Raw genomic sequence first — 18788 nt, 5'->3', positions numbered from 1 at the left:
GTCTCTCATTCTCTCTGTCTCAAATAAATAAATAAAATCTTTAAAAAAAAAAAAGATTTTATTTTTAAGCCATCTACACACAATGTGGGACTTGAACTCACAACCCCAAGATCAAGAGTCACATGCTCTACAGACTGAGCCAACCTGGCACCCCCCCGAATAGAACTTTTATAAATAAAAATGATAATAATTGATATTAGAAATTCAATAGGTGAATAAAACAGATTAAACACAGCTAAAGAGAATTAATGAACTAGAAGTTAGATATGAAGAAATTAAACAGAATTTATGGGACAAATAGATGGAAAATTTTATGAAAGAGACAGCAAATAGAGTAAGAAACAAAATGTCTGGCATTTCAGAAGGAAGAAAAAATGGAAAGAATGAGAGAATATTCAGAAAGATAATTACTGAGAACTTCCCAAAACAGATGAAATATCTGAATTCTTGGATTCAGGAATACCAGTGAATCCCAAGTGAGATAAAGGAAAGAAAATCTCGGGGTGCCTGGGTGGCTCGTCCATTAAGCATCCACCTTCGGCTCAGGTCATGATCCTGGGGTCCCGGGATCAAGTCCCACATCGGGCTCCTTGCTCAGCAGAGACCCGGCTTCTCCTTCTGCCTGCCACTCCCCCTGCTTGTGCTCTCTCTCTCTCTCTCTGGCAAATAAATAAAGTCTTAAAAAAAATTTTCATTACTGGGGAGTCTGGGTGGCTCAGTTGGTTAAGCATCTGCCTTCGGCTCAGTTCGTGATCCCAGAGCCCCACATTGGGCTCCCTGCTCACTGGGGAGTCTGCTTCTCCCTCTCCCTCTGCTCCCCCTGCTTGTGTTCTTTTTCTCTCTCTGTCAAATAAATAAAACATCTTTAAAAAAAGAAAAGAAAATCTCTTCTAGACACAGAAGAATGTCAAGAGGAAGGGAAAAATTTGAAATTAACCACAGAGAAAATACATAGAACTCACTGTGCTAGGTCGAATAGTGTTCCCTCATCCCTCACAAATTCATATCCACCTGGAAACTGAGAATGTGACCTTATTTGGAAATAGGATCTTTGCAAATGTAATTAGTTAAGATGAGATCATATGGGATTAGGATAGGTCCTAATCCAGTGACTGTTGTCCTTATAAGAGAAAACAGAGATGCAGATACACACACACACACACAGCACCATCTGAAGACAGAGACACACATGGAAAACACTATATGATGGGTGGAGGATGGAGTGGTGAGTCTATAAACCAATGCGCGCCAAGGAGTGATGATAACCACCAGAAGGTGGGAGAGACATATGAAACAGATTCTTCCTCAGAGCTTCCAAAAGGAACTGACCCTGCCAACACCTTGATTTTAGACTTCTGGTCTTCCAAACTGTGAGAGAACACGTTTCTGTTATTTTAAATCACCCAGTTTGTGTTAATTTGTTTACAGCAGCTCTGGGAAATGAATACACCTGCTTTTTACAATAAAATCATCATTAGACTGACAGCTAACTTCTCAAGACCAATAATGGAAGTCAGCAAGCGGTAGAATGGTATCTTCAAAATGATGAGAAAATGTAACTGTCAACCTAGAACCATGTACCCACTAAAACCATCTTTTTTTTTTTTTTAAGATTTTATTTATTTATTTGAGAGAGAGAGTGCAAGAGAGCACAAGCAGGGTGAGTGGCAGGCAGAGGGAGGAGAAGCAGATTCCCTGCTGAGCAAGGAGCCCAACACGGGACTTGATCCTAGGACCCCAGGATCATGACCTGAGCCGAAGGCAGATGCTTAACCGACTGAGCCAACCAGGCACCCCTAAAGCCATCTTTCAAGAATATGGGTGATAAAAAGACATTTTAAGGGGCACCTGGGTGGCACAGTCAGTTGAGCGGCCCACTTGATTTGGGCTCAGGTCATGATCTCATGGGTCACAGGATTGAGCCCCTAGTTGGGCTCCATGCTGGACGGGGGTTCTGCTTGAGATTTTCTCCCTCTGCCCCTTTCCCCACTCATGCTCTTTATTTCTCTCTCAAATGAATAAATAAATCTTTTTTAAAAAGACATTTTTAGATACAAAAAAACAAAGAATTTACTACCACCAACAGGCTCTCACTACAAAAAGTTCTAAGTACGGGCGCCCAGCTGGATCAGTTGGAAGGCCATGCGACCCTTGATCTCGAGCCCCACATTGGATGTGGAGATTACTTAAATTAATTGATTAAAAAAATTTTTTTTAAAGTTCTAAAGTAAGACATGTACTTGAGAAGAGTGAAAGTGATCCCAAGAAGGAAGAAGGGATAACAATTGAGAAGAATGTGAAGATAAGAATTCTTCAGTGGTGGAAACTGGGAGACCCAGAATAAGACAAGAGCTCAGCAGCCAGCCCTTCATTAGGACAGAAGCTCTATCCAGGAGACAATCAATGGGCCTGATTGTTTCCCAGGACGGAGTTTTCCACCACACCTGAGAAAAAAACTGACAAAATTAAAAATATCTCCTATACCAGTGATCCCTTGTGACTCAGCAGTTAATCTCCCAAATCAGCATTGTATTAATTGGTGTCCATTTACACAGCCTCTTTCAGAGATATCAGTCAGTACTTAGTATAAAGAAAGGTTAACCAAGGTTTTGGGGTGACTTTCTCGAGCATGTGAGAAATGGCTCTCATTGATGCAGGTACAAATATTCTCATTTATTTCTGGGAAGTTTAGATCATTTTTGGTAACTAGTGTGTTTTCTGTAAGTATTATGTATTTCAAGTACTTCTACCAACTGGTAAGTAAAAATCCGAGACGGGTCTTAATATTTTGGGTCACTCATTGGCAAGCATAATTTTTTCACTGATTCCCTATTTTTGGACATCCTGGTTGCTTCTGATTTGGCCCACTCATTGGAAAACGTTGCAAAACAAATTGATTTGTATAGTACAATGTTGCCAATTGTATAAATATTTTTTTTTTTAAAGATTTTATTTATTTATTTGAGACAGAGAGAATGAGAGACAGAGAGCAGGAGAGGGAGGAGGCTCAGAGGGAGAAGCAGACTCCCTGCTGAGCAGGGAGCCCGATGTGGGACTCGATCCCGGGACTCCGGGATCATGACCTGAGCTGAAGGCAGTCGCTTAACCAACTGAGCCACCCAGGCGTCCGCCAATTGTATAAATATTTATATATTGCATACACCTGTATATTTCAGCAATGGGCCTGGGGTCCTATCACCTATTCCTTTTTGGTTTGTTTGTTTTTTGTAAGTGAAAAAGATTCAGAGCAAGCACACAACCACTTTTCATTTCTAGCCACAGCCAGATAAAACAGCCTCCTGTCAGGGCAATACAAAGTTAAGCACTGAAAGTATCCAAATACTTTGAAAAAGCCGTCCTCTGTTCATCTCTCCTTCCATTTGGGATATAGTGTGTGTGCCTTTTTTGGTATAAAGTCAGCTTTGTGAACTTTTTTTTTGGTAAAAAATTGTAGCACTTCGGCTCATACTGACAATAACACTTAAGAGATTTATAATTTCTTTCGACTCTTCTGTAGAGCTTAGGAGATAGTTTCAGGCTTAAGTATAAGCATCATCAAAACCTTGTGCACACATTTCAGTTTGCTACATAATGTAATGATATAAAATTGTACTTCATTGTCTCTTCTCATTTCTCTTTTTGCATGCAAGTTTGCTGTGAAAATGCAAATCTCTGAATGCGAATGAGGTTATGCCTGAGATTTATTTCTGCATATTATGTATCTGAGTCCATCATGTCTTCAGAAGAATGATGAATTATTTTCTATGTGTGTATATACATATACATACACATGTGCCTCAACGCACGTACACACACATACATATACTTTTGAATAATATGAAATTATTTGGAGACAAGAACTTTCTGCAGATTCCTTCTCCAGTGAGGATTAAATTAATGATTGCTGGGCACCTGGGTGGCTCAGTCAGTTAAGCGTCTGCCTTCAGCTCAGGTCATGATCCTGGAGTCTTGGGATCGAGTGCCGTGTCGGGCTCCCTGCTCAGTGGGGAGTCTGCTTCTCTGCCCTCCCCTGGCTCATGCTCTCTCTCTCTCTCTCAAATAAATAAATGAAATCTTTTAAAAAATAAATTAATGATTGCTTAAAAACCCCTGACAATCTGAGGATAATTTCTCATGGATTAGATGAAATGGCCAAGAACACTTAAAAATGGCAAAACAGATTGAGTGCATGCACCTTGCTCTTCTTTCTCTGCAGACTGGTCTATGCTCCTCTAGCCCATGTTGGCAAGTTTACATCTCTTCTGTTCCAGAGAGCAGCCGTAATGAGCCTGAAATCTCTAGATATTTATTTCAGATCTTCTTGGGACGGGTTCTGAATGGCTCAGCTTAGGCCAGGAGTCCACTCAAAGTCCGACACACTGGCCAAGTGGGCAAAGACATACTGTGGGAAATGGCCTCCAAGGGCCCATTGGGTTTATTGGGAGGAGGGGCATTGGGTGGGGTCTGCACAGACAACCAAGAGAGCCGCCCACCACACTCCATGGGTCAAGGGCAGGCTCTCTGGCTCCTGTAAAAACATTCCAGTCATCTTCTGGCCTCAGAAGTCAAGCCAGAAAGAATGGTCATCTTCAGCCCAGTCTAAAGCATGCTCTGATTCATTTCAGGCCCCGAGATTCACCTTTTTGAGGATGACTGATGGTACGATTTATATTTCCATCAGAAGAAAACCCATATCCCAGAAAGGCGATCACATGGAAGTTAGCATTAGGGCACCCCCCCCCCCAGTGTCCACAGTACTCAGTTCTGAGTGGCTGGCTGTGCAGCAGACATGGACAAGCCAGACCAAACGGGTTACCCCGGCCAGCGCAGCTCCTTCTCCTCCTCCCCTTATCCTGGCTTCAAAAAACTCATTTCAGCCAAGGTCGTCTTGTTACATCCAATTTTATATTTTTCTTTTTCACTTATTATATCATAAGCATTCTCCCATGACTTAACACCTCTTCCACATTTTAATTGCTATGTTCCATTCCAACATATGACTGTTATGTATACTTTCACAAATCCTTTGTTTTTGGACATCCTTGTTGCTTCAGATCAACTCCACATACAAACGGACAACTGGGTGCCTCGATGTCTATTTGCATTCCTGACTGTTTCTGTGCGGTGAATTTCCTAGGATGGATATCACCACCCATTTCACCCAGACTGGGGGATACGATGACGCCATGGGGGTTTTTAACTGCTCAAAGCACAATGCTTCTAAGATTGCTCTGGCTAGAACTGGTGGGAGTTCTGATCTTTCCCTTGGGTTCTCCCTCCTCAAAGAGCTTCTGGGGGATTCTTTAGGGATGGGGCCATGTGCCACATGTTGTGGTGGCCGCCTGAACCTTGGCCCGGTTCCGCCATTTCTGCCCACCGTTTGTATCCCTGAACCAATTCCCTCCTAACACATTTAAGTTCTGCCAATGCAACTAAGGCCCGCCCCCGGGGTGTCCACCCAGCACCCAGTGGGGGAGGCAGGGCTTCTGTCCCTGTAGCTCTCATGAGGCAGGACCCAACTCACCTCTTGCTACTGGGGGGTCCCCAGCTCCACCCCAGTGGACTCTCCCCTTCTGCATCCTACAGTCCTTCCTGCCCATGGATGCCCAACAAGCCAAGCATCCATTTCCTTCTGTGGAAACCCCCACACTGTCCCTACATTGTCTAAGAACACACAATCACTGTGTTTATTCAATGCTGGTGACTTTAAGAATCCAGTCAAACTCTCTTTAGAGAAAACACTTTCCCTTTCCTTTAAAGACACTGTCAAGGTAAAGAGATAGCTAATTTGCACAACTAAACAGATTCTTGACATCTTGGTCTGTGGAACCAGCATTTGGTTTCGTGGTAGCTCACGGGTTTCCCCCCCCAGAACACTGTGCGGGTCTCGCCTTCCTGTGAATGAAGGACGCACTGGGTGCATTTCCTCAAACAAAGGGCATCTTCAAAACAAGGTAATCAGCATCTTATCATCCAGAAACTGGAACTACCAACTAGCCTCAAACACAGTTCCCTTGTTAAAACTGAAAAACGAATCAAGTCCTTTGTTATGGGGTACCCCCACTATACCCCAGGGCAGTGTGAATGTGCCAACTGGTGCGGATGCTCTATTTCAGGGGTTGTGCACTCACAGCTGGGCTCTATCTGGCTCACATGTTTTCTTTGGCTCATAATTGATACTCTTCCTTACAGTTTTGCACTGGCTGCCAACATTTCACCAGGACATTGTAAATAAAAAAATCCGGATTTCTAGCTTCCTTTGAGAAAGCCTGAAGATCCGGCATCATACAGTGTGCCTCCCCACAAGGAAGTCCATGGGCTGATTCCCCCTGCAGACAGGGCATTTGCTCCCCGGCGCCCCCATGCTCTCTCCTGTCCCTCCATGTCAACTACCCTCCGTCCCTGGTCTTGTGTCGTTTTCTTGCACCTGCCCACTTCTTGTGTTTGCCTTGTTTGCTTGTGTTTGCTCTGTGGACTTTTCCTTTGCAACCCTTGTCTTAGAGCTTCCGATACATGCAGCCAAACCATCTTACAGGAGGAAGGTGGTCATTTTCCTGAGCAGTTTGGGAGCCCTGTATCTGGATGTGATTGCGGTTTGATTTAATGGGCAATGATTGAGCGCTCGCTGTGTGCAAAGGCTAGAAGCAGCCAGGCCAGTGGGAAATCAAGCTGATGACAGGGTAGTTGGTGCACCTCGACACCTGGTAGCCCGAGCCTAGGTTTGTGAGAATTTGCCAAGGGAGGGCAAACAGTGCCCGGTGTTGCTTCAATAAAGGTCAGTTAAGATAAGAACAACAAGCATGCCCCATGGCTTCCTGTCAGGGAGATAGCAGGTCGAGATTACAAATATATATGTATTTGTAAAATTGTGTTGAGCAACACAAAGAAGACATTTCCACACAGAGGATGGGCTTTCATATAGGGCTGAGTTTTTGATGCAGAAAGTCACAAACCTTCCTGAGTTTCACTTTTTATTTGAAGAAATGAGAGGACAAAACCCATCTCAGAGGGTGATTGTGAACGTGAAATGAGCCAAAATATGTAGAATGTTGGGCACACTACCTAGTAAACATGTGTGATTAGGAAAGGCGGCATGTAATTAGGCTATGTTATTTGGGTAGTATTATTGAGAAATAAGTAAATTATGCCTGGGGCATAAATGTTTGCATTCACAGCTTGTCACTTGGTGAGGAGTTGCTGGGGGGCCATGGCGCGCATATGGGGCTTTGTACCGACTCGGGTATAGAATCACCATGATGTAGAACCCTAGAAAACCAAACTCAGAGAGGCTGACCCACAAGGTGTTTGTACTCGGTATGATGCCTGGCACATAGTAGGCAGTCAAAAAGTACTGGCCAATGCAATTATGAAGAGCGCTCATTGAGGATGTGAAAAGAGTGAACATCCATAACCATCTGTGGGTGTTCTCAGCCAACCCTCTTAGTGTTGCAAGTGACAGAAACCCATTCAAACCAGCCTAACCCAAAAAACTAAAATAAATTTTAAAAGTTTACAAATGGAGGCGAAATGTATTGGCTCAGAGACTGACAAGTCCGGAAGTCTGCTTCAGGCATAGTTGGACTCAGGGACAGAGAGATGTATGGAGTGGTCTTCTCTCCTCTTCTTCCCTGTATTGGCTTTATACCCAGGCAAGTGTCCTCCACATAGTGGTCCTCGCGGCCCCATCCAGGGTTCCACCCTCTATCCATCCAACGATTTATCCAGAAGAGAGGGAGCCTCCCTTTCCAAACAGTGCTACCTTGAGTCTTAACTGGACTCTGAGACACCCAGCCAGAGTCACGAGACCATCCTTGTCCCATCAGCACTGCTCAGGGCCTGTGAGTGGGGGAGGGATAATTTCCCAAATGAAATCCAGGGTGCTGGGCGCCTGGGTGGCTCAGATGGTTAAGCGTCTGCCTTCGGCTCAGGTCATGATCCCAGGGTCCTGGGATCAAGTCCCACATCGGGCTCCCTGCTCAGCGGGGAGCCTGCTTCTCCCTCTGCCTCTCTCTCTCTCTGTCTCTTATGAATAAATAAAATCTTTAAAAAAAAAAAAGAAAAGAAAACCAGGGTGCTTTCCCCAGCAGAAGGGAGACTAATCAGCCTAGGCAGGTGCAGAGCGTTGCTGTCCACCGGATGGAGTAGAGTCAGGAGACAGGTAATGGGTGACTAGGTAAGAGAGAGGAAGAAGCATGCCACCAGGAGGAATTGTGAGATGGCTAACCAGAGCTGAGCTGGCAGGACCGAGACCACTGAGGATTTAGAGGCTGGGATCTGTACCGGGATGTCTGGCCAAGCAGGCAGGTGGTAGACGGATGCGAAAATGGCCCCGATTCTCCTGAATCCACACCCCCTGCCATGTGACTTGGCATCGTCTTTCATCAAGAGTGGAGCCTATTAGCCCTCCCCTAGAATCTGGGCTGGCCTTGTCACTTGACAGGAGACTGTGGTGGAATGGTGGGTGTGCCAGGTCTGAGGTCTGACCTTAGACCTCAAGGAGTTTTCTGTGACTTTGGTTCTCTTGGACCCCTGCCTCCACCATGGGAACCATCCTGGCTATTTGGCTGGGGATGAGAGGCCACATGAAGTCATCCCAGCTGTCCCAGCCAAGGCCCCAGACATGGGAGAGAGACCTGCATGACTAGTAAAGCTGCCTAGCGAGGGTGGGGAGGGACGGAGGGAGAGGGAGAGAGAGAATCTTAAGCAGGCTCCACACCCAGCATGGAGCCTGACATGGGATCCGATCTCACGGCCCTGAGATCATGACCTGAGCTGAAATCAAGAGTCAGATATTTCACCCACTAAGCCCCCTCCCCGGTGCCCCAGGTTTACAGGGTGGCTGTGAGTTCCCCACTCACAAGGAAAGAACATACATGGTCTCAAAGAGCAGTCTGTGGGAGACTGAAAAAAGAACTGAACGGGTCCCAAATACTGTCCAAGAGCAGCATTAGACATTTGAATGTAGGGAGAGAAAAAGAATCCAAGAGACAAGTTTAAAGCCCGTTTCGGACTTCTCTGGAAGAAAGTTAAGGAAAGAGGCAACAGGAATCTACCTGATGCCCGAAACTGCCAAAGGGAGCATGGGAAGGATGGAGGAAATTAACCCATCCTCCCCGCCCACAGGACCCCTGCTCCCTGTCTCCTTTACCCCCCGAACTCACCAGGGCCTCCAGATACACGTGTGAAACAGCCTCTGGGATCCCAGCCATGTCCCACTGTGTCATCCAGTCCAACACCTGCTCTGCTCATGTGACCCATTCCAGGGAACATCACCACAACCCAGCCAGGCAACCAGCGCCCAAGTCCTACTCACCGAGCACCTGAACATCTTCCCGTTCTCTCTGCCCCTACCTTGCCCACGCCATCCCATTCTCAGGCTCCCCAAACTGGACTTAAATTTGTCTGCTGGATAAAAACCCTCAATTCTCCAGTCTGACATAGCGTGTCTTCCCAATCCAGTCCTCCCCTGTATCCCTGCCCGGCACTTGTCCTGCCGGCCCTGCTTCTGGGCTGCAGCCAACTGCGGTTTCTTCCAGCTTCTAAGACCCAGGCTAGGTGCACAGGCCCCCAGGTCCCTGCACCTGAGGCTGTCCTTTCTCCCGCTTTCTTCCAAGCAGCCCCAGGAGGCCAGGGCTGGGTGGGAGACCTCAAGGCCTATTGTGCCCACTGGCATGGCATGTTCCAGGGCGTCTGTCACCTTCTCTAGGCTCCAGAGTGCGTGTTCTGCAAGGGTGTCCCTCCAGCCCACTGGAAGCAGGCTCCAAAAGGAGATTCGGATGTCCTTGCTTGGGGCAGAGCGGGCTCTGGCCAAGCTCAGTGGGGCAGACAGCAGACGCTGCCCCAGGGCGGGGGCCGTCCCACAGTCCCCTGGTGGGTCGCAGCCCCGCCACCCCTCCCTGGGACCAGACCAGAGTCTGGAGGGTGTGCACAGCCAGCACCTGCTCCAAGGCCCAGAGTGAGGCGGGGCAAAGCCAGGCCTCCCAGTGGGAGCACGCCGGTGGGCAGCCAAGGTTCACATTCCCCGGGGAGTTGGCGCCTCTCTCTGCCCCATGCCCCCGGTGGGTGCCAAGGCCCACAGAGGGGAAGCCGGCGGACCCTGCACTTTCCCACTGCCCAGAGCCTGATGGCTGAGGTAGCTGGAGACACGGGGAGGCCGGGCCCCATCTCCCACACCCAGGCCGCTCTGGGCTGCTCCAGGCCACTGGGAGAGGCCTCAGGCAGGACGGGCTCCGCAGGTCACCAGGCCAGGGGTGAAACCATCCCTGAGCTGCGTGGGCCATCCCCAGCCTCCAGGTCACTGAGTGCTCGCTGGGGAGGAAGGGGCACATGGGAGGGGATGGTCAGTGGTCCCAGGAGCCCCTGATCCCTGCCCTGCCTCATCTCCTCCCCCCACTCCCCAGAGAGCCAGGGAAGAGACCTGTTGGCCCGTGGGGGTCACATCACACTTGCTGGAGCCCGTTTCCCGATCTAGGCTTCATGGAGGCCCCTGCATTTGACCTCTGGAGGGACTTCTAAGAGACCTTCCATCATGGCCTTCCATCATGGCTCACCTCGAACTTGCTCATGAACTCTGCGAAGATGCCAAAGAAGGCCTCGGAGGTGGTGGCTTTGGAGTCCTCGCCGAAAAAGGCCAGCGCCCTGCCCAGCTCCTCCATGGCCTCGCGCTGCAGCCCGTCCAGGGCCCGCAGCACCGGCTGGGCCGTCTCTAGGAAGGACTGATCAGCCTCCGTTAAGGAAACCGCCAGGTACCCTCAGGTTCCCTAGCTGCCCGGCTCCCGCCTGCCCTGTGCCCTGTGCTCAGCCAGGAACTGGGCTGTGTCCAGGGGCTCCAGTGGCACACTGCCCTCTCAGTTGCTCCCGGAGCCTGACGCATCCAGCGCAGCCCCAAGGCCATCCGCTTGCCTTCTCTGTAGGGCAGCCCTCTCCCCACCCTGGGCTCTTCTCAGATGCCATGACCCCCTCCTCCAACACCCACTTACAGTGGCCCCCTGGCACTCTCTTGACTTCGATCTCTCCTTTTTTTTTTTTTCCCTGTAGCCTTCGTCCCTAACTGTGCTCAGTGGCAACGTGCCCCTCTCCTGACTGCCTTTGGCTGGCCAAGGCCTGGCAGGTCACTCCCTCTATCTTGTGACCTAAACCTGGGCTCTCCTGCCCACGAGGACAGATGGGGCAAGGCAGCGGCTTTTGGACAGTCAAAAAAGCTCCTCTTAGTTACACAGACTTGGTGTAAGTGCTTGGCTTCTAAATCACCAGGATGGACCCTCTGCCGGGACCCCCGGGCCCACCCACAGCAGCCTCTGCCCAGAATCTCTGCCGGGACACGGGGTCTGCGGTGGCTGCTGGAGTGACAGCTAGTTCTACTTGGCTACCCCAGGGTCCACCCTGGTGTTCGGACAGGCTGCTCACTGGATACCGTCATGACCACAGCAAACTTGTCCTCACTGGAGGGGGACATGCTCTGGCAAGCAGCCTGTATCTCACTGATGGTGCCATGGAGGTCAGCCAGGTCACTGGTCAGGGCCCGTTGGTTGACTGTAGGGAAGGGAACAGAGCCGCATGAGCACTGACCTCCCAGCCCAGGACAGCAACGCCTCTGCTTCCACGCCCACTGCCCATCCACTCAGCCTACCTTTGGCAGCCAGGGGCACAGTGGGCAGGTCCTGAGCAAAGCCCAGGAGTTCTGGAAAGTGCTGGCTCAGTGATTTGGCAAGGATGTGCAGGAATGTGGACTTCCCATCCACAGTCTTGGTGGAGTTGAGCTGCAAGTGATGCCCAACATACATCCTCTTCAAGGACCCCATCAGATTCCTGATCACATGGGTCTGGGTACTCTTGGCCCCACTTCTCCTGGACTGTGGCGGCAATTCCTGGCCCTTGACACTCACCAACTCCAAAGTTGCTAATATTCCTCACTGTGAAGCTCTGCTGGGATGCCCAAAGGCCTCCCCAAGGCATTTGGAGGTTCCCTGGCCCAGATCTTTGAGACACTGCCCCCTGCTCCCACCCAGGAACCAGCCCATAGCCACCAGCTAGAGGAGGTCACCAGGTGTCCTGTCCTTGGGAGCATGCCCTTGTCGGCAGATATAGTCCAAGATTTTCTGACCTCTGGGGGAGCACCACTCACATATCTTTGCTCTTGTGGTTTTCGGGAACCATCTGTGGCCCATCTGTGCCTCAGACATCCTAAAACATTCATATCTACAAATGGAATCTTTCTTCCTCTCTTTTTTAAAACAACGAAAGGTACCCTGGGGAAAGGTCCCAGAAAGAGCGGGAAGGCTGGATATTCATGCTCTCCTTTTTCAGATCCTAGATTTTTTGGGGGGTAGGACAGCTTGGCAGTGGTGGTGGTATTAAGGGCACAGAACCTACCAGGTGGGATTCCCTCCTTCTTCCTGGAATCTTCTCTCCCTGCCCCCCCACACTCCCTTTTTCCAGATCCTGAGGCTTGGCTTGGAAAAGCCCCCACCCCAACCTTTACAGCAGTTACATCCTGGCCTTCGGGCAGCCAGCTTTTCCTCCTGGGGGAGGGGCCCTCCGTGGTCCTGATATTCTCTCCTCTCCTCTGCCACAACTTGGGTTGGGCCTGGCCTTCCCAGCCTTGACGGTAGAGCAAGCTCATCGATTACTGCCAACTGGTCCTCTCACCTCTGTCAGGAAGTTGATCTTGAAGCCTGTGGTCTTGTTGGTTTTGGGCTGTCCATCGTTGAGATAGTTGCCCATGGCCAACACAAACTGTGGAAAGGAAGATGGACAGTTCCTGCCCAGGTCCTCACCCCACCCCCTGGAACCACTCTCAGGATGGGTCTCCAGACTGGAAGCCCCGGGGGGCAGACAGGCAGGTGGGGTGACCAGAGAGGGGGTGCACCCTGACCTCCAGGATCTTGGCGAGCTTCCGGCTGTTCTTGAGCTCAAGGGATGCCTGGCGCAAGCACTCCAGGCTGCCCCGGATCTCCTCTGTCTTCTCTTGTAGGGTGGCTTGGAAGTGGAGGCTGCGCAAGCGGGTTTTGTATTCGGGAACCGATAGCATCTGTCACCAAGGCAAGGCCAGGATTCACCCGCCCCCACCAGGGGACCCACCGCCCCACCGCAGCCTGGGGTGGGGCTCAGCTGGCTGCCGGACATTCCCTCAAGAAAAATAAGCACAACCCCAACATAAGCACAAAAAATAAGCTCAATCCCCTCTACCTTGGGCCCCAGGTGGGAACTGGCCGTTAAAGGTGTAACACTGGGACTCAGAGGCGCGACGCAGTGGCGGTAGGGGAGCGGGACCCACGAAGCCCCGGTCACAACGAGAGCCCTGACGGAGGCGGCCGAGGCCGCTGGGCAGCACCCCCTGACCCCCGGCGGCCGTGACGGCCGCAGCACCTGCAGGACGAACTGGTCCGGCTCGCTGAGGCGGCCGGGCGCCTCGCGGAAAGCCTGGTAGCGCTGCTCCTCGTCGGCGTCGGGCGCGAAGAGCAGCAGCTGCGCCAGGTGCGCGGGCTCCAGGCGCCGGGGCTCCATGCTCATGAGCACCTGCCGCAGCTCCGCGGGGCTCAGCTTCAGGTGAGCCAGCAGGATGGCTGCGGGCGGGGCCGCGAGGGTGAGCCGGGGGCGGGGCCAGGCGGACGGTGGGCGGGGCCCAGAAGTTCCCCGGGGCGACTGGGTGGAGCCCGGGAGGGGCAAGGAACCTGGGCGGGGCAGGAGCCGGCCCAGAGGTGGAGAGGGTCCTTCCCACGGCCGAATAAAGGTGAGGGCAAGGTTCTCGAAGGGACACACCTAGGTACGGGTGGGGCCTGTGGGAGTGGAGCTGGAAACGGGGGAGGAGACCGCGAGAGGGAGAGTAAGCGACGGCTGGAGGCGCGGCCAGGACCCGGGAGCCCCTCACACGTGGGGGCGGGGCCAAGGAGGGACGGGGCCCGAGAGGGTGGAGGCTGCACCTGGGTGGGATCTAGGACCCGAGAAGCCGCCTTCACCCAGCCGGTGTCGGGCCCCCAAGACCTAATGTGTCATCCACACAAGTGGATCCAAAGCTCTGCGGCCCAGAGAGAGGGCCGCCTCCTGTCCCCCACAACCCCTGGGACTCCCCAACCCCTCACAGGTGTTGTAGGCCTTCTTGTGAGACAGGATCTCCACCACCTCTTTCTTCCTGAAGGGCTCAGGCCCAGGCACCGGCTCTGGAAGGGAAAATGGTTTAATGAGAGGAGGCTAGGCTGGTGGGAGGGCCCAAGAGGGGGGTGGCCACACCTAACAGCCCAGACAACCCCTGATATGGCCTTAACTGAATCAGCTCCAGGTGTCCCCAGTCCCCTCCTTCCTCAGTCTCCCACTCAGGGACTCTCCGGCCTGTGTAACATACTCAGCATGCATGGTGGGTGCCTCTCCCCCATCCTCTCTCCCCTGGGCCCTTGGGGTTGAGCTGCCCAAGGAAGGTGAACCAACCACCTCTCCACCTTGCAGTTCCTTCCTGGATGGACAAGCCCTTTCTCTTCCATCCTGCAACCACCTTCCACACACAGTATCCCTGGCAGCCTGGCCCCACCTAACGACTCTAGGGAGATACCCAGAGAAGGGCGGGGACGACAGAGAGATTGGAAGGGACATCTAGTTGGCTAGATATGGATGCCTCCTCCCTTATTCTGGCTGTGTGACTTTGAGCAAATTATCTAGCCTCTCTGTGCCTCTTCATCAGGAAGTTAGGGCAATCACAGTCCCTACCTCGTAGAATTGTCACAGGATTAATTTAGAAACGGGGGTATCTGGCATTTGGTGAGCATGCAATAAATACCAGCTACTATGATTATCTCCAATTTCAGATGGGAAATCTGAAGCTCTGAGAGGTTAAATAACTCAGGGACACAGGAAGTAAATGGCAGTCAGTGCAGACCTCTGGGACTCTAAGCCCTGGGGTGCCACAGAAGGCAGCAGGTGGGCTTCCATAGAGGCCTGGTATGAGGGTTCCCCCAGGGCCCTAAGGCCACTCACTAGCAGGTTTCTGGGTGCCAAAGTGGAGCTCCAAATCGAGATATTTCACCATGTCGCTCAACTTGTCATAGTCAGAATCTTCCCCGAGCTGCAATGGGCGGGGGGCGGGGGGGGGAGTTCAGGGGGATGAGGAACACTGGCAGCTGGACTGCCATCCTTCCCCCAGCCCCCCCATCCTCTAAGCCACCTGGGGAGCTACCGAGGGAGAGCCCTCATCAGGCCCTGGGAGAAACCTGAGGACCAGAAGAGACTGCAGGAGAAGCTAAATCATCCAAGTGATGAGGCGGTGAGCCGCCTCCTCGTGAGGTCAATAACGCACACACACCTGGAACACTCCATGCAGGAGACAGCAAGTTGCACTGGAGCAGGGGGATCAAGGGACTGCAAAGGGGCTGCAGCCAACCAAGGGGGCTTAAGGAGGTGGCTGAGAGGCCTGGCCCTGTCTTGAGGGGTCCTTTGCAGGGGGTGAGTTCACCGGAGCTGCCCTGGGCTTCCGATGCTGGGGGAATGGAAGCAGGGAAATGCCAGGGGCTAGAAACTGGACAGCGTCTTGTCTTCAGTGCTGCTGGCCAGGCCAGCCTCCCCTGGTACAGGGCACTACCAGGCCCCCGGTCACCTACCTGACCCCAGATGGTGCCTTCCGAGTTCTCCACCTGCTCCCACCGCAGGCGCTTGACGCTCATGTGGCTGGTCTCACTTCGGCGGTGGCCCAGGCCCCGGGACAGCATGGGGGGTGCACAGGGCACCGGTGGGGGCAGGGGTGGCGGGGGCGGTGGAGGGACTGGGTGGCTGAGTTGGGTGAGGGGCTTGGCCAGCACCTGAGCAGGGCCCCGGGGACCATCAGGGGTGCGGGAGCTGGGCTTGGGGTCATGGAAGGGCAGAGGTGGTGGAGGCGGGGGGCTGAGCGGGGGTGGGGGGATGTGGTCGGAGATGGAGGAGTAGGTCAGGGAGCTGCCTTCCTCACTGCTGCTGATGCACTCACTAGCGCTGCTCCGTTCATTGGTCACAAAGCTTCCCTGGTCATCGTGGAAGCTCATCTGCCGGGCACAGAGCAAGGTGAGGGAGGGTGGGATAGCCTGGGGCAGGGGGTGGGCTAGCTGGGGACAAGGACAGGCTAGTCTGGTGGGATAGCCTGAGGCTGTGGGTAGGATGGCCTGACAAGTAGTCTGGGAGAAGGAATGGGGTAACCTCAGACAAGGAATATGGGGGAGCCTTGAGTGAGCGGTGTTACAGCTGAGTCAAAGGGTGGGATAGCTCAGCCAGGGAGTGGGGTAGCCTGGGACAGATTCTAGGATGGACTGGGGCAGGGAGAGGAGTAGCCTGGGGCAGATACCAAGGGCAACAGGCCTCTTGCAGGAGCCCTGTTCCCCTTCCAGACCCCCATGTCACACCTGGGCCCCTGGCCCTCCACATCTGCTGGCATGTGCTCACCTCCTCATAATCATTCTCAGGGCTCAGGAAATCATCCACGACAGTGACCCGGGGGCCCAGCTGCTCACTCAGCACATCCAGGAAGCGGTCAGTATCCCGGCTTCGCACGGGGCGGGAGAAAGTGAAGAGCTTCCTGCGGCTCGGCGGGCGGGCAGGGTCCGGGCTGGGGGGACTGTCGGAGCGGATGGGCCCGGGGTCTGGCTGTGGGGAGGGCGCCCTGCTGCTGTCCAGGCTGGCGTAGGGGTGGGACTCAGAGCTGCTGGGGGAGGCCAGGCCCCCTGAACACAGTGGGTAGTAGCAGGGGGAGGGTAGGTGCTGCTCGCTGGGCCATGAGACGCTGGACAGGGTCCTGGGCCCTGGGGTGGGGGATCAAGTGTGAGGACCCTTCTTCAGTCAGTATCTGGGTTTCAGGTGCAGGCTGGAGGGGAGGGGCCTGGGGCAGGTTGGTCCCTGCGCACCTTCCTTTCCCTCTCTGGATACAGCACAAGAAGACCCTAGATGACCCTCCACCCCAGGCCCTTCCCTGAGGGAAATCAAAGGTCAGAGTAGGTGAGGGGGAACACTACTTAGCCCCAGGAGAGGCCAGACCCCCGCTCATCTTGGAAGGGACTTCGGGGTCCCACCTGGGACCAACTCAACACAACTGAAAGGGCAGAGGAGCCTTCTCCAGGTCCCAGATCAAGGATCATGAGGCACCTCCCACACCCAACAGACCCTTGGCTAACAGGAACGGTGCCCAGGGGTCCTGCCTTCTGAACTGCAGAGAAACCATCTTCCTAGCTGTGCCATTCACAGAGCAATGCATGCACTTAATTGTTGATCCAACAGCCACAGGCTCACCTGGGGCTCTTTGGGGGAGGACCTCTGCTTTTCTAAATCTGCAGTAGGGGTAAGGATCAGAGGGGGGCATGCGAAGGCCTGTGACAACTCTGACCTCTATGGACCTTTGCCATGCAGGCTGCTGAGGTTCCCCACAACTCAATCATGTGGTCACGGAGCAAAGGGGAGGCTCCAAGGATGTGCCCCAGATGGGGGCAACACCCAGACAGATAGCCCAGAGGCCAGAGGCCAGTGCTACTCCCAGGAACCAGGGCTGGCTGAGCCCCTACCTGCTGGGCCTGCTGGGCTGGGCCCTGGTGGGGAGGCACGGGATCTGGACGTGGTCCCCACCTTCCCTTTGAAGCTGCTGTTCAGTCTGGACTCGAGCTCCGCATAGACGGCTGACATCTTCAGGGAGAGGAGGCCAGGGTGAGTCCAGCCCACTGTTACCTCCTCCATGAGGCCCTCACATGGCCTCAGAGGCCAGGCCTGGGTGATCTGGGAGGCAGGCATCTGCCCCAGCCCCATGGGACACCTATTCCCAGGAGTCACATGAACCACCAGGAGGGTAGACAATGGGGTCTCACCATCTTAGGATTGGGGGTCTCGGGGAGGGACGTGCCGTCGCCTGCCTGGCGCTCGCCTGGGATTAGAGGAAGAGGCATCTCGGGGCAGTCGCCGGGACCTGCCAGGGGAATCGGGGAGGGTGGAGTCCACCATGGGGAGATCTAGTAACCCCTCTGAGCTCTAAGGCTTGGGTTCCAGCCCAGGCCCCATGGGCAGCCATCAAGAAAGAACCAGCAAGCCCCGTAGCCCCAGGAGGGCCATCACTCAGCCCTGCCCAACCTGTTCTTGGGCATTTCTCATCCCACCAACCCCATTCTGCAGGCGGGAAGACCGAGCCCTGGTGGCACCCTCACACACTGTCCTGCCTTTCAGGCCAGAGCCTCACCGCAACTGAGGCTGGCCTCCAGGCCCTGGGACCGGAGGCTGCGGCGGCACATGGACGAGGCTCTCAGGGAGCTTCGCTGCTGCAGCTCGGGCACTGGTTCGGGCTCGGGCTCGGGCTCCGGCTCCAGGTCCAGCTCGGGCTCCGGCTCTGCAGTGTGACATGAACAGGAGATGGGCCCCTTGTCCTCTCAGCCAGACAAAGGGCCTCCAAACACAGGAGGGGTGAAGGCAACCACTGTTTGCACCAATCTGTGACCCCAGGCCCTGCTTGCCATGTGGCCTGAGGTGGAAGATTCTGGGTCTAGGCAGACGTATGGAACATCCGCTGGCCAGCCTATACTCTGAGCCTCTTGCTAAAACCTTTGAGCTTCCCCCAGCACACTGTGGGTCCCCAGGACGAGGGATGGTGGGCAGCCGAGGGCCAGCTCACGGGAGATGTGTAGGCTGCGACGCAGCAGGTGCAGAGGGCCTAGAACAAGTGCACAGTGTCTGGCCCACTTCCGATTCCTGTGGCCTAAATGGCGAAGTGCATGGTTTTCTGGGCACGTGGGGCCCGCTCTAAGAGGTGGGCAGCAGTGGGAGGCTGAGGCCGCACATGGCCCGGCAGGCCCTAGTGGGTG

The 18788-nt window shown here is 53.5% G+C and overlaps 1 protein-coding gene across 1 annotated transcript in view; it reads right to left on the bottom strand.

Moving 5' to 3' along the window:
* Positions 1–4896: 4896 nt before the first annotated feature.
* GRID2IP (Grid2 interacting protein) overlaps positions 4897–18788 on the bottom strand; it is a 37990-nt gene continuing 24098 nt past the window's right edge. The window contains exons 9-22 of the mRNA XM_081819281.1: positions 18170–18316; positions 17805–17902; positions 17508–17625; positions 16399–16754; positions 15588–16004; positions 14968–15055; positions 14082–14159; positions 13369–13565; positions 12875–13030; positions 12649–12735; positions 11630–11759; positions 11414–11532; positions 10551–10715; positions 4897–10308 (exon numbers count right to left, since the gene is read on the bottom strand). Coding sequence (XP_081675407.1) covers positions 10237–10308; positions 10551–10715; positions 11414–11532; positions 11630–11759; positions 12649–12735; positions 12875–13030; positions 13369–13565; positions 14082–14159; positions 14968–15055; positions 15588–16004; positions 16399–16754; positions 17508–17625; positions 17805–17902; positions 18170–18316 — 2228 coding nt within the window. The 3' untranslated portion in view covers positions 4897–10236. The remainder of the gene's footprint in view (positions 10309–10550; positions 10716–11413; positions 11533–11629; positions 11760–12648; positions 12736–12874; positions 13031–13368; positions 13566–14081; positions 14160–14967; positions 15056–15587; positions 16005–16398; positions 16755–17507; positions 17626–17804; positions 17903–18169; positions 18317–18788) is intronic.

This window comes from Leptonychotes weddellii, chromosome 5 (genome assembly GCF_054177405.1).
Source record: "Leptonychotes weddellii isolate Sample4059 chromosome 5, ASM5417740v2, whole genome shotgun sequence".
Lineage (NCBI taxonomy): Eukaryota > Metazoa > Chordata > Mammalia > Carnivora > Phocidae > Leptonychotes > Leptonychotes weddellii.
This window is presented reverse-complemented; position numbering and strand designations above follow the sequence as displayed.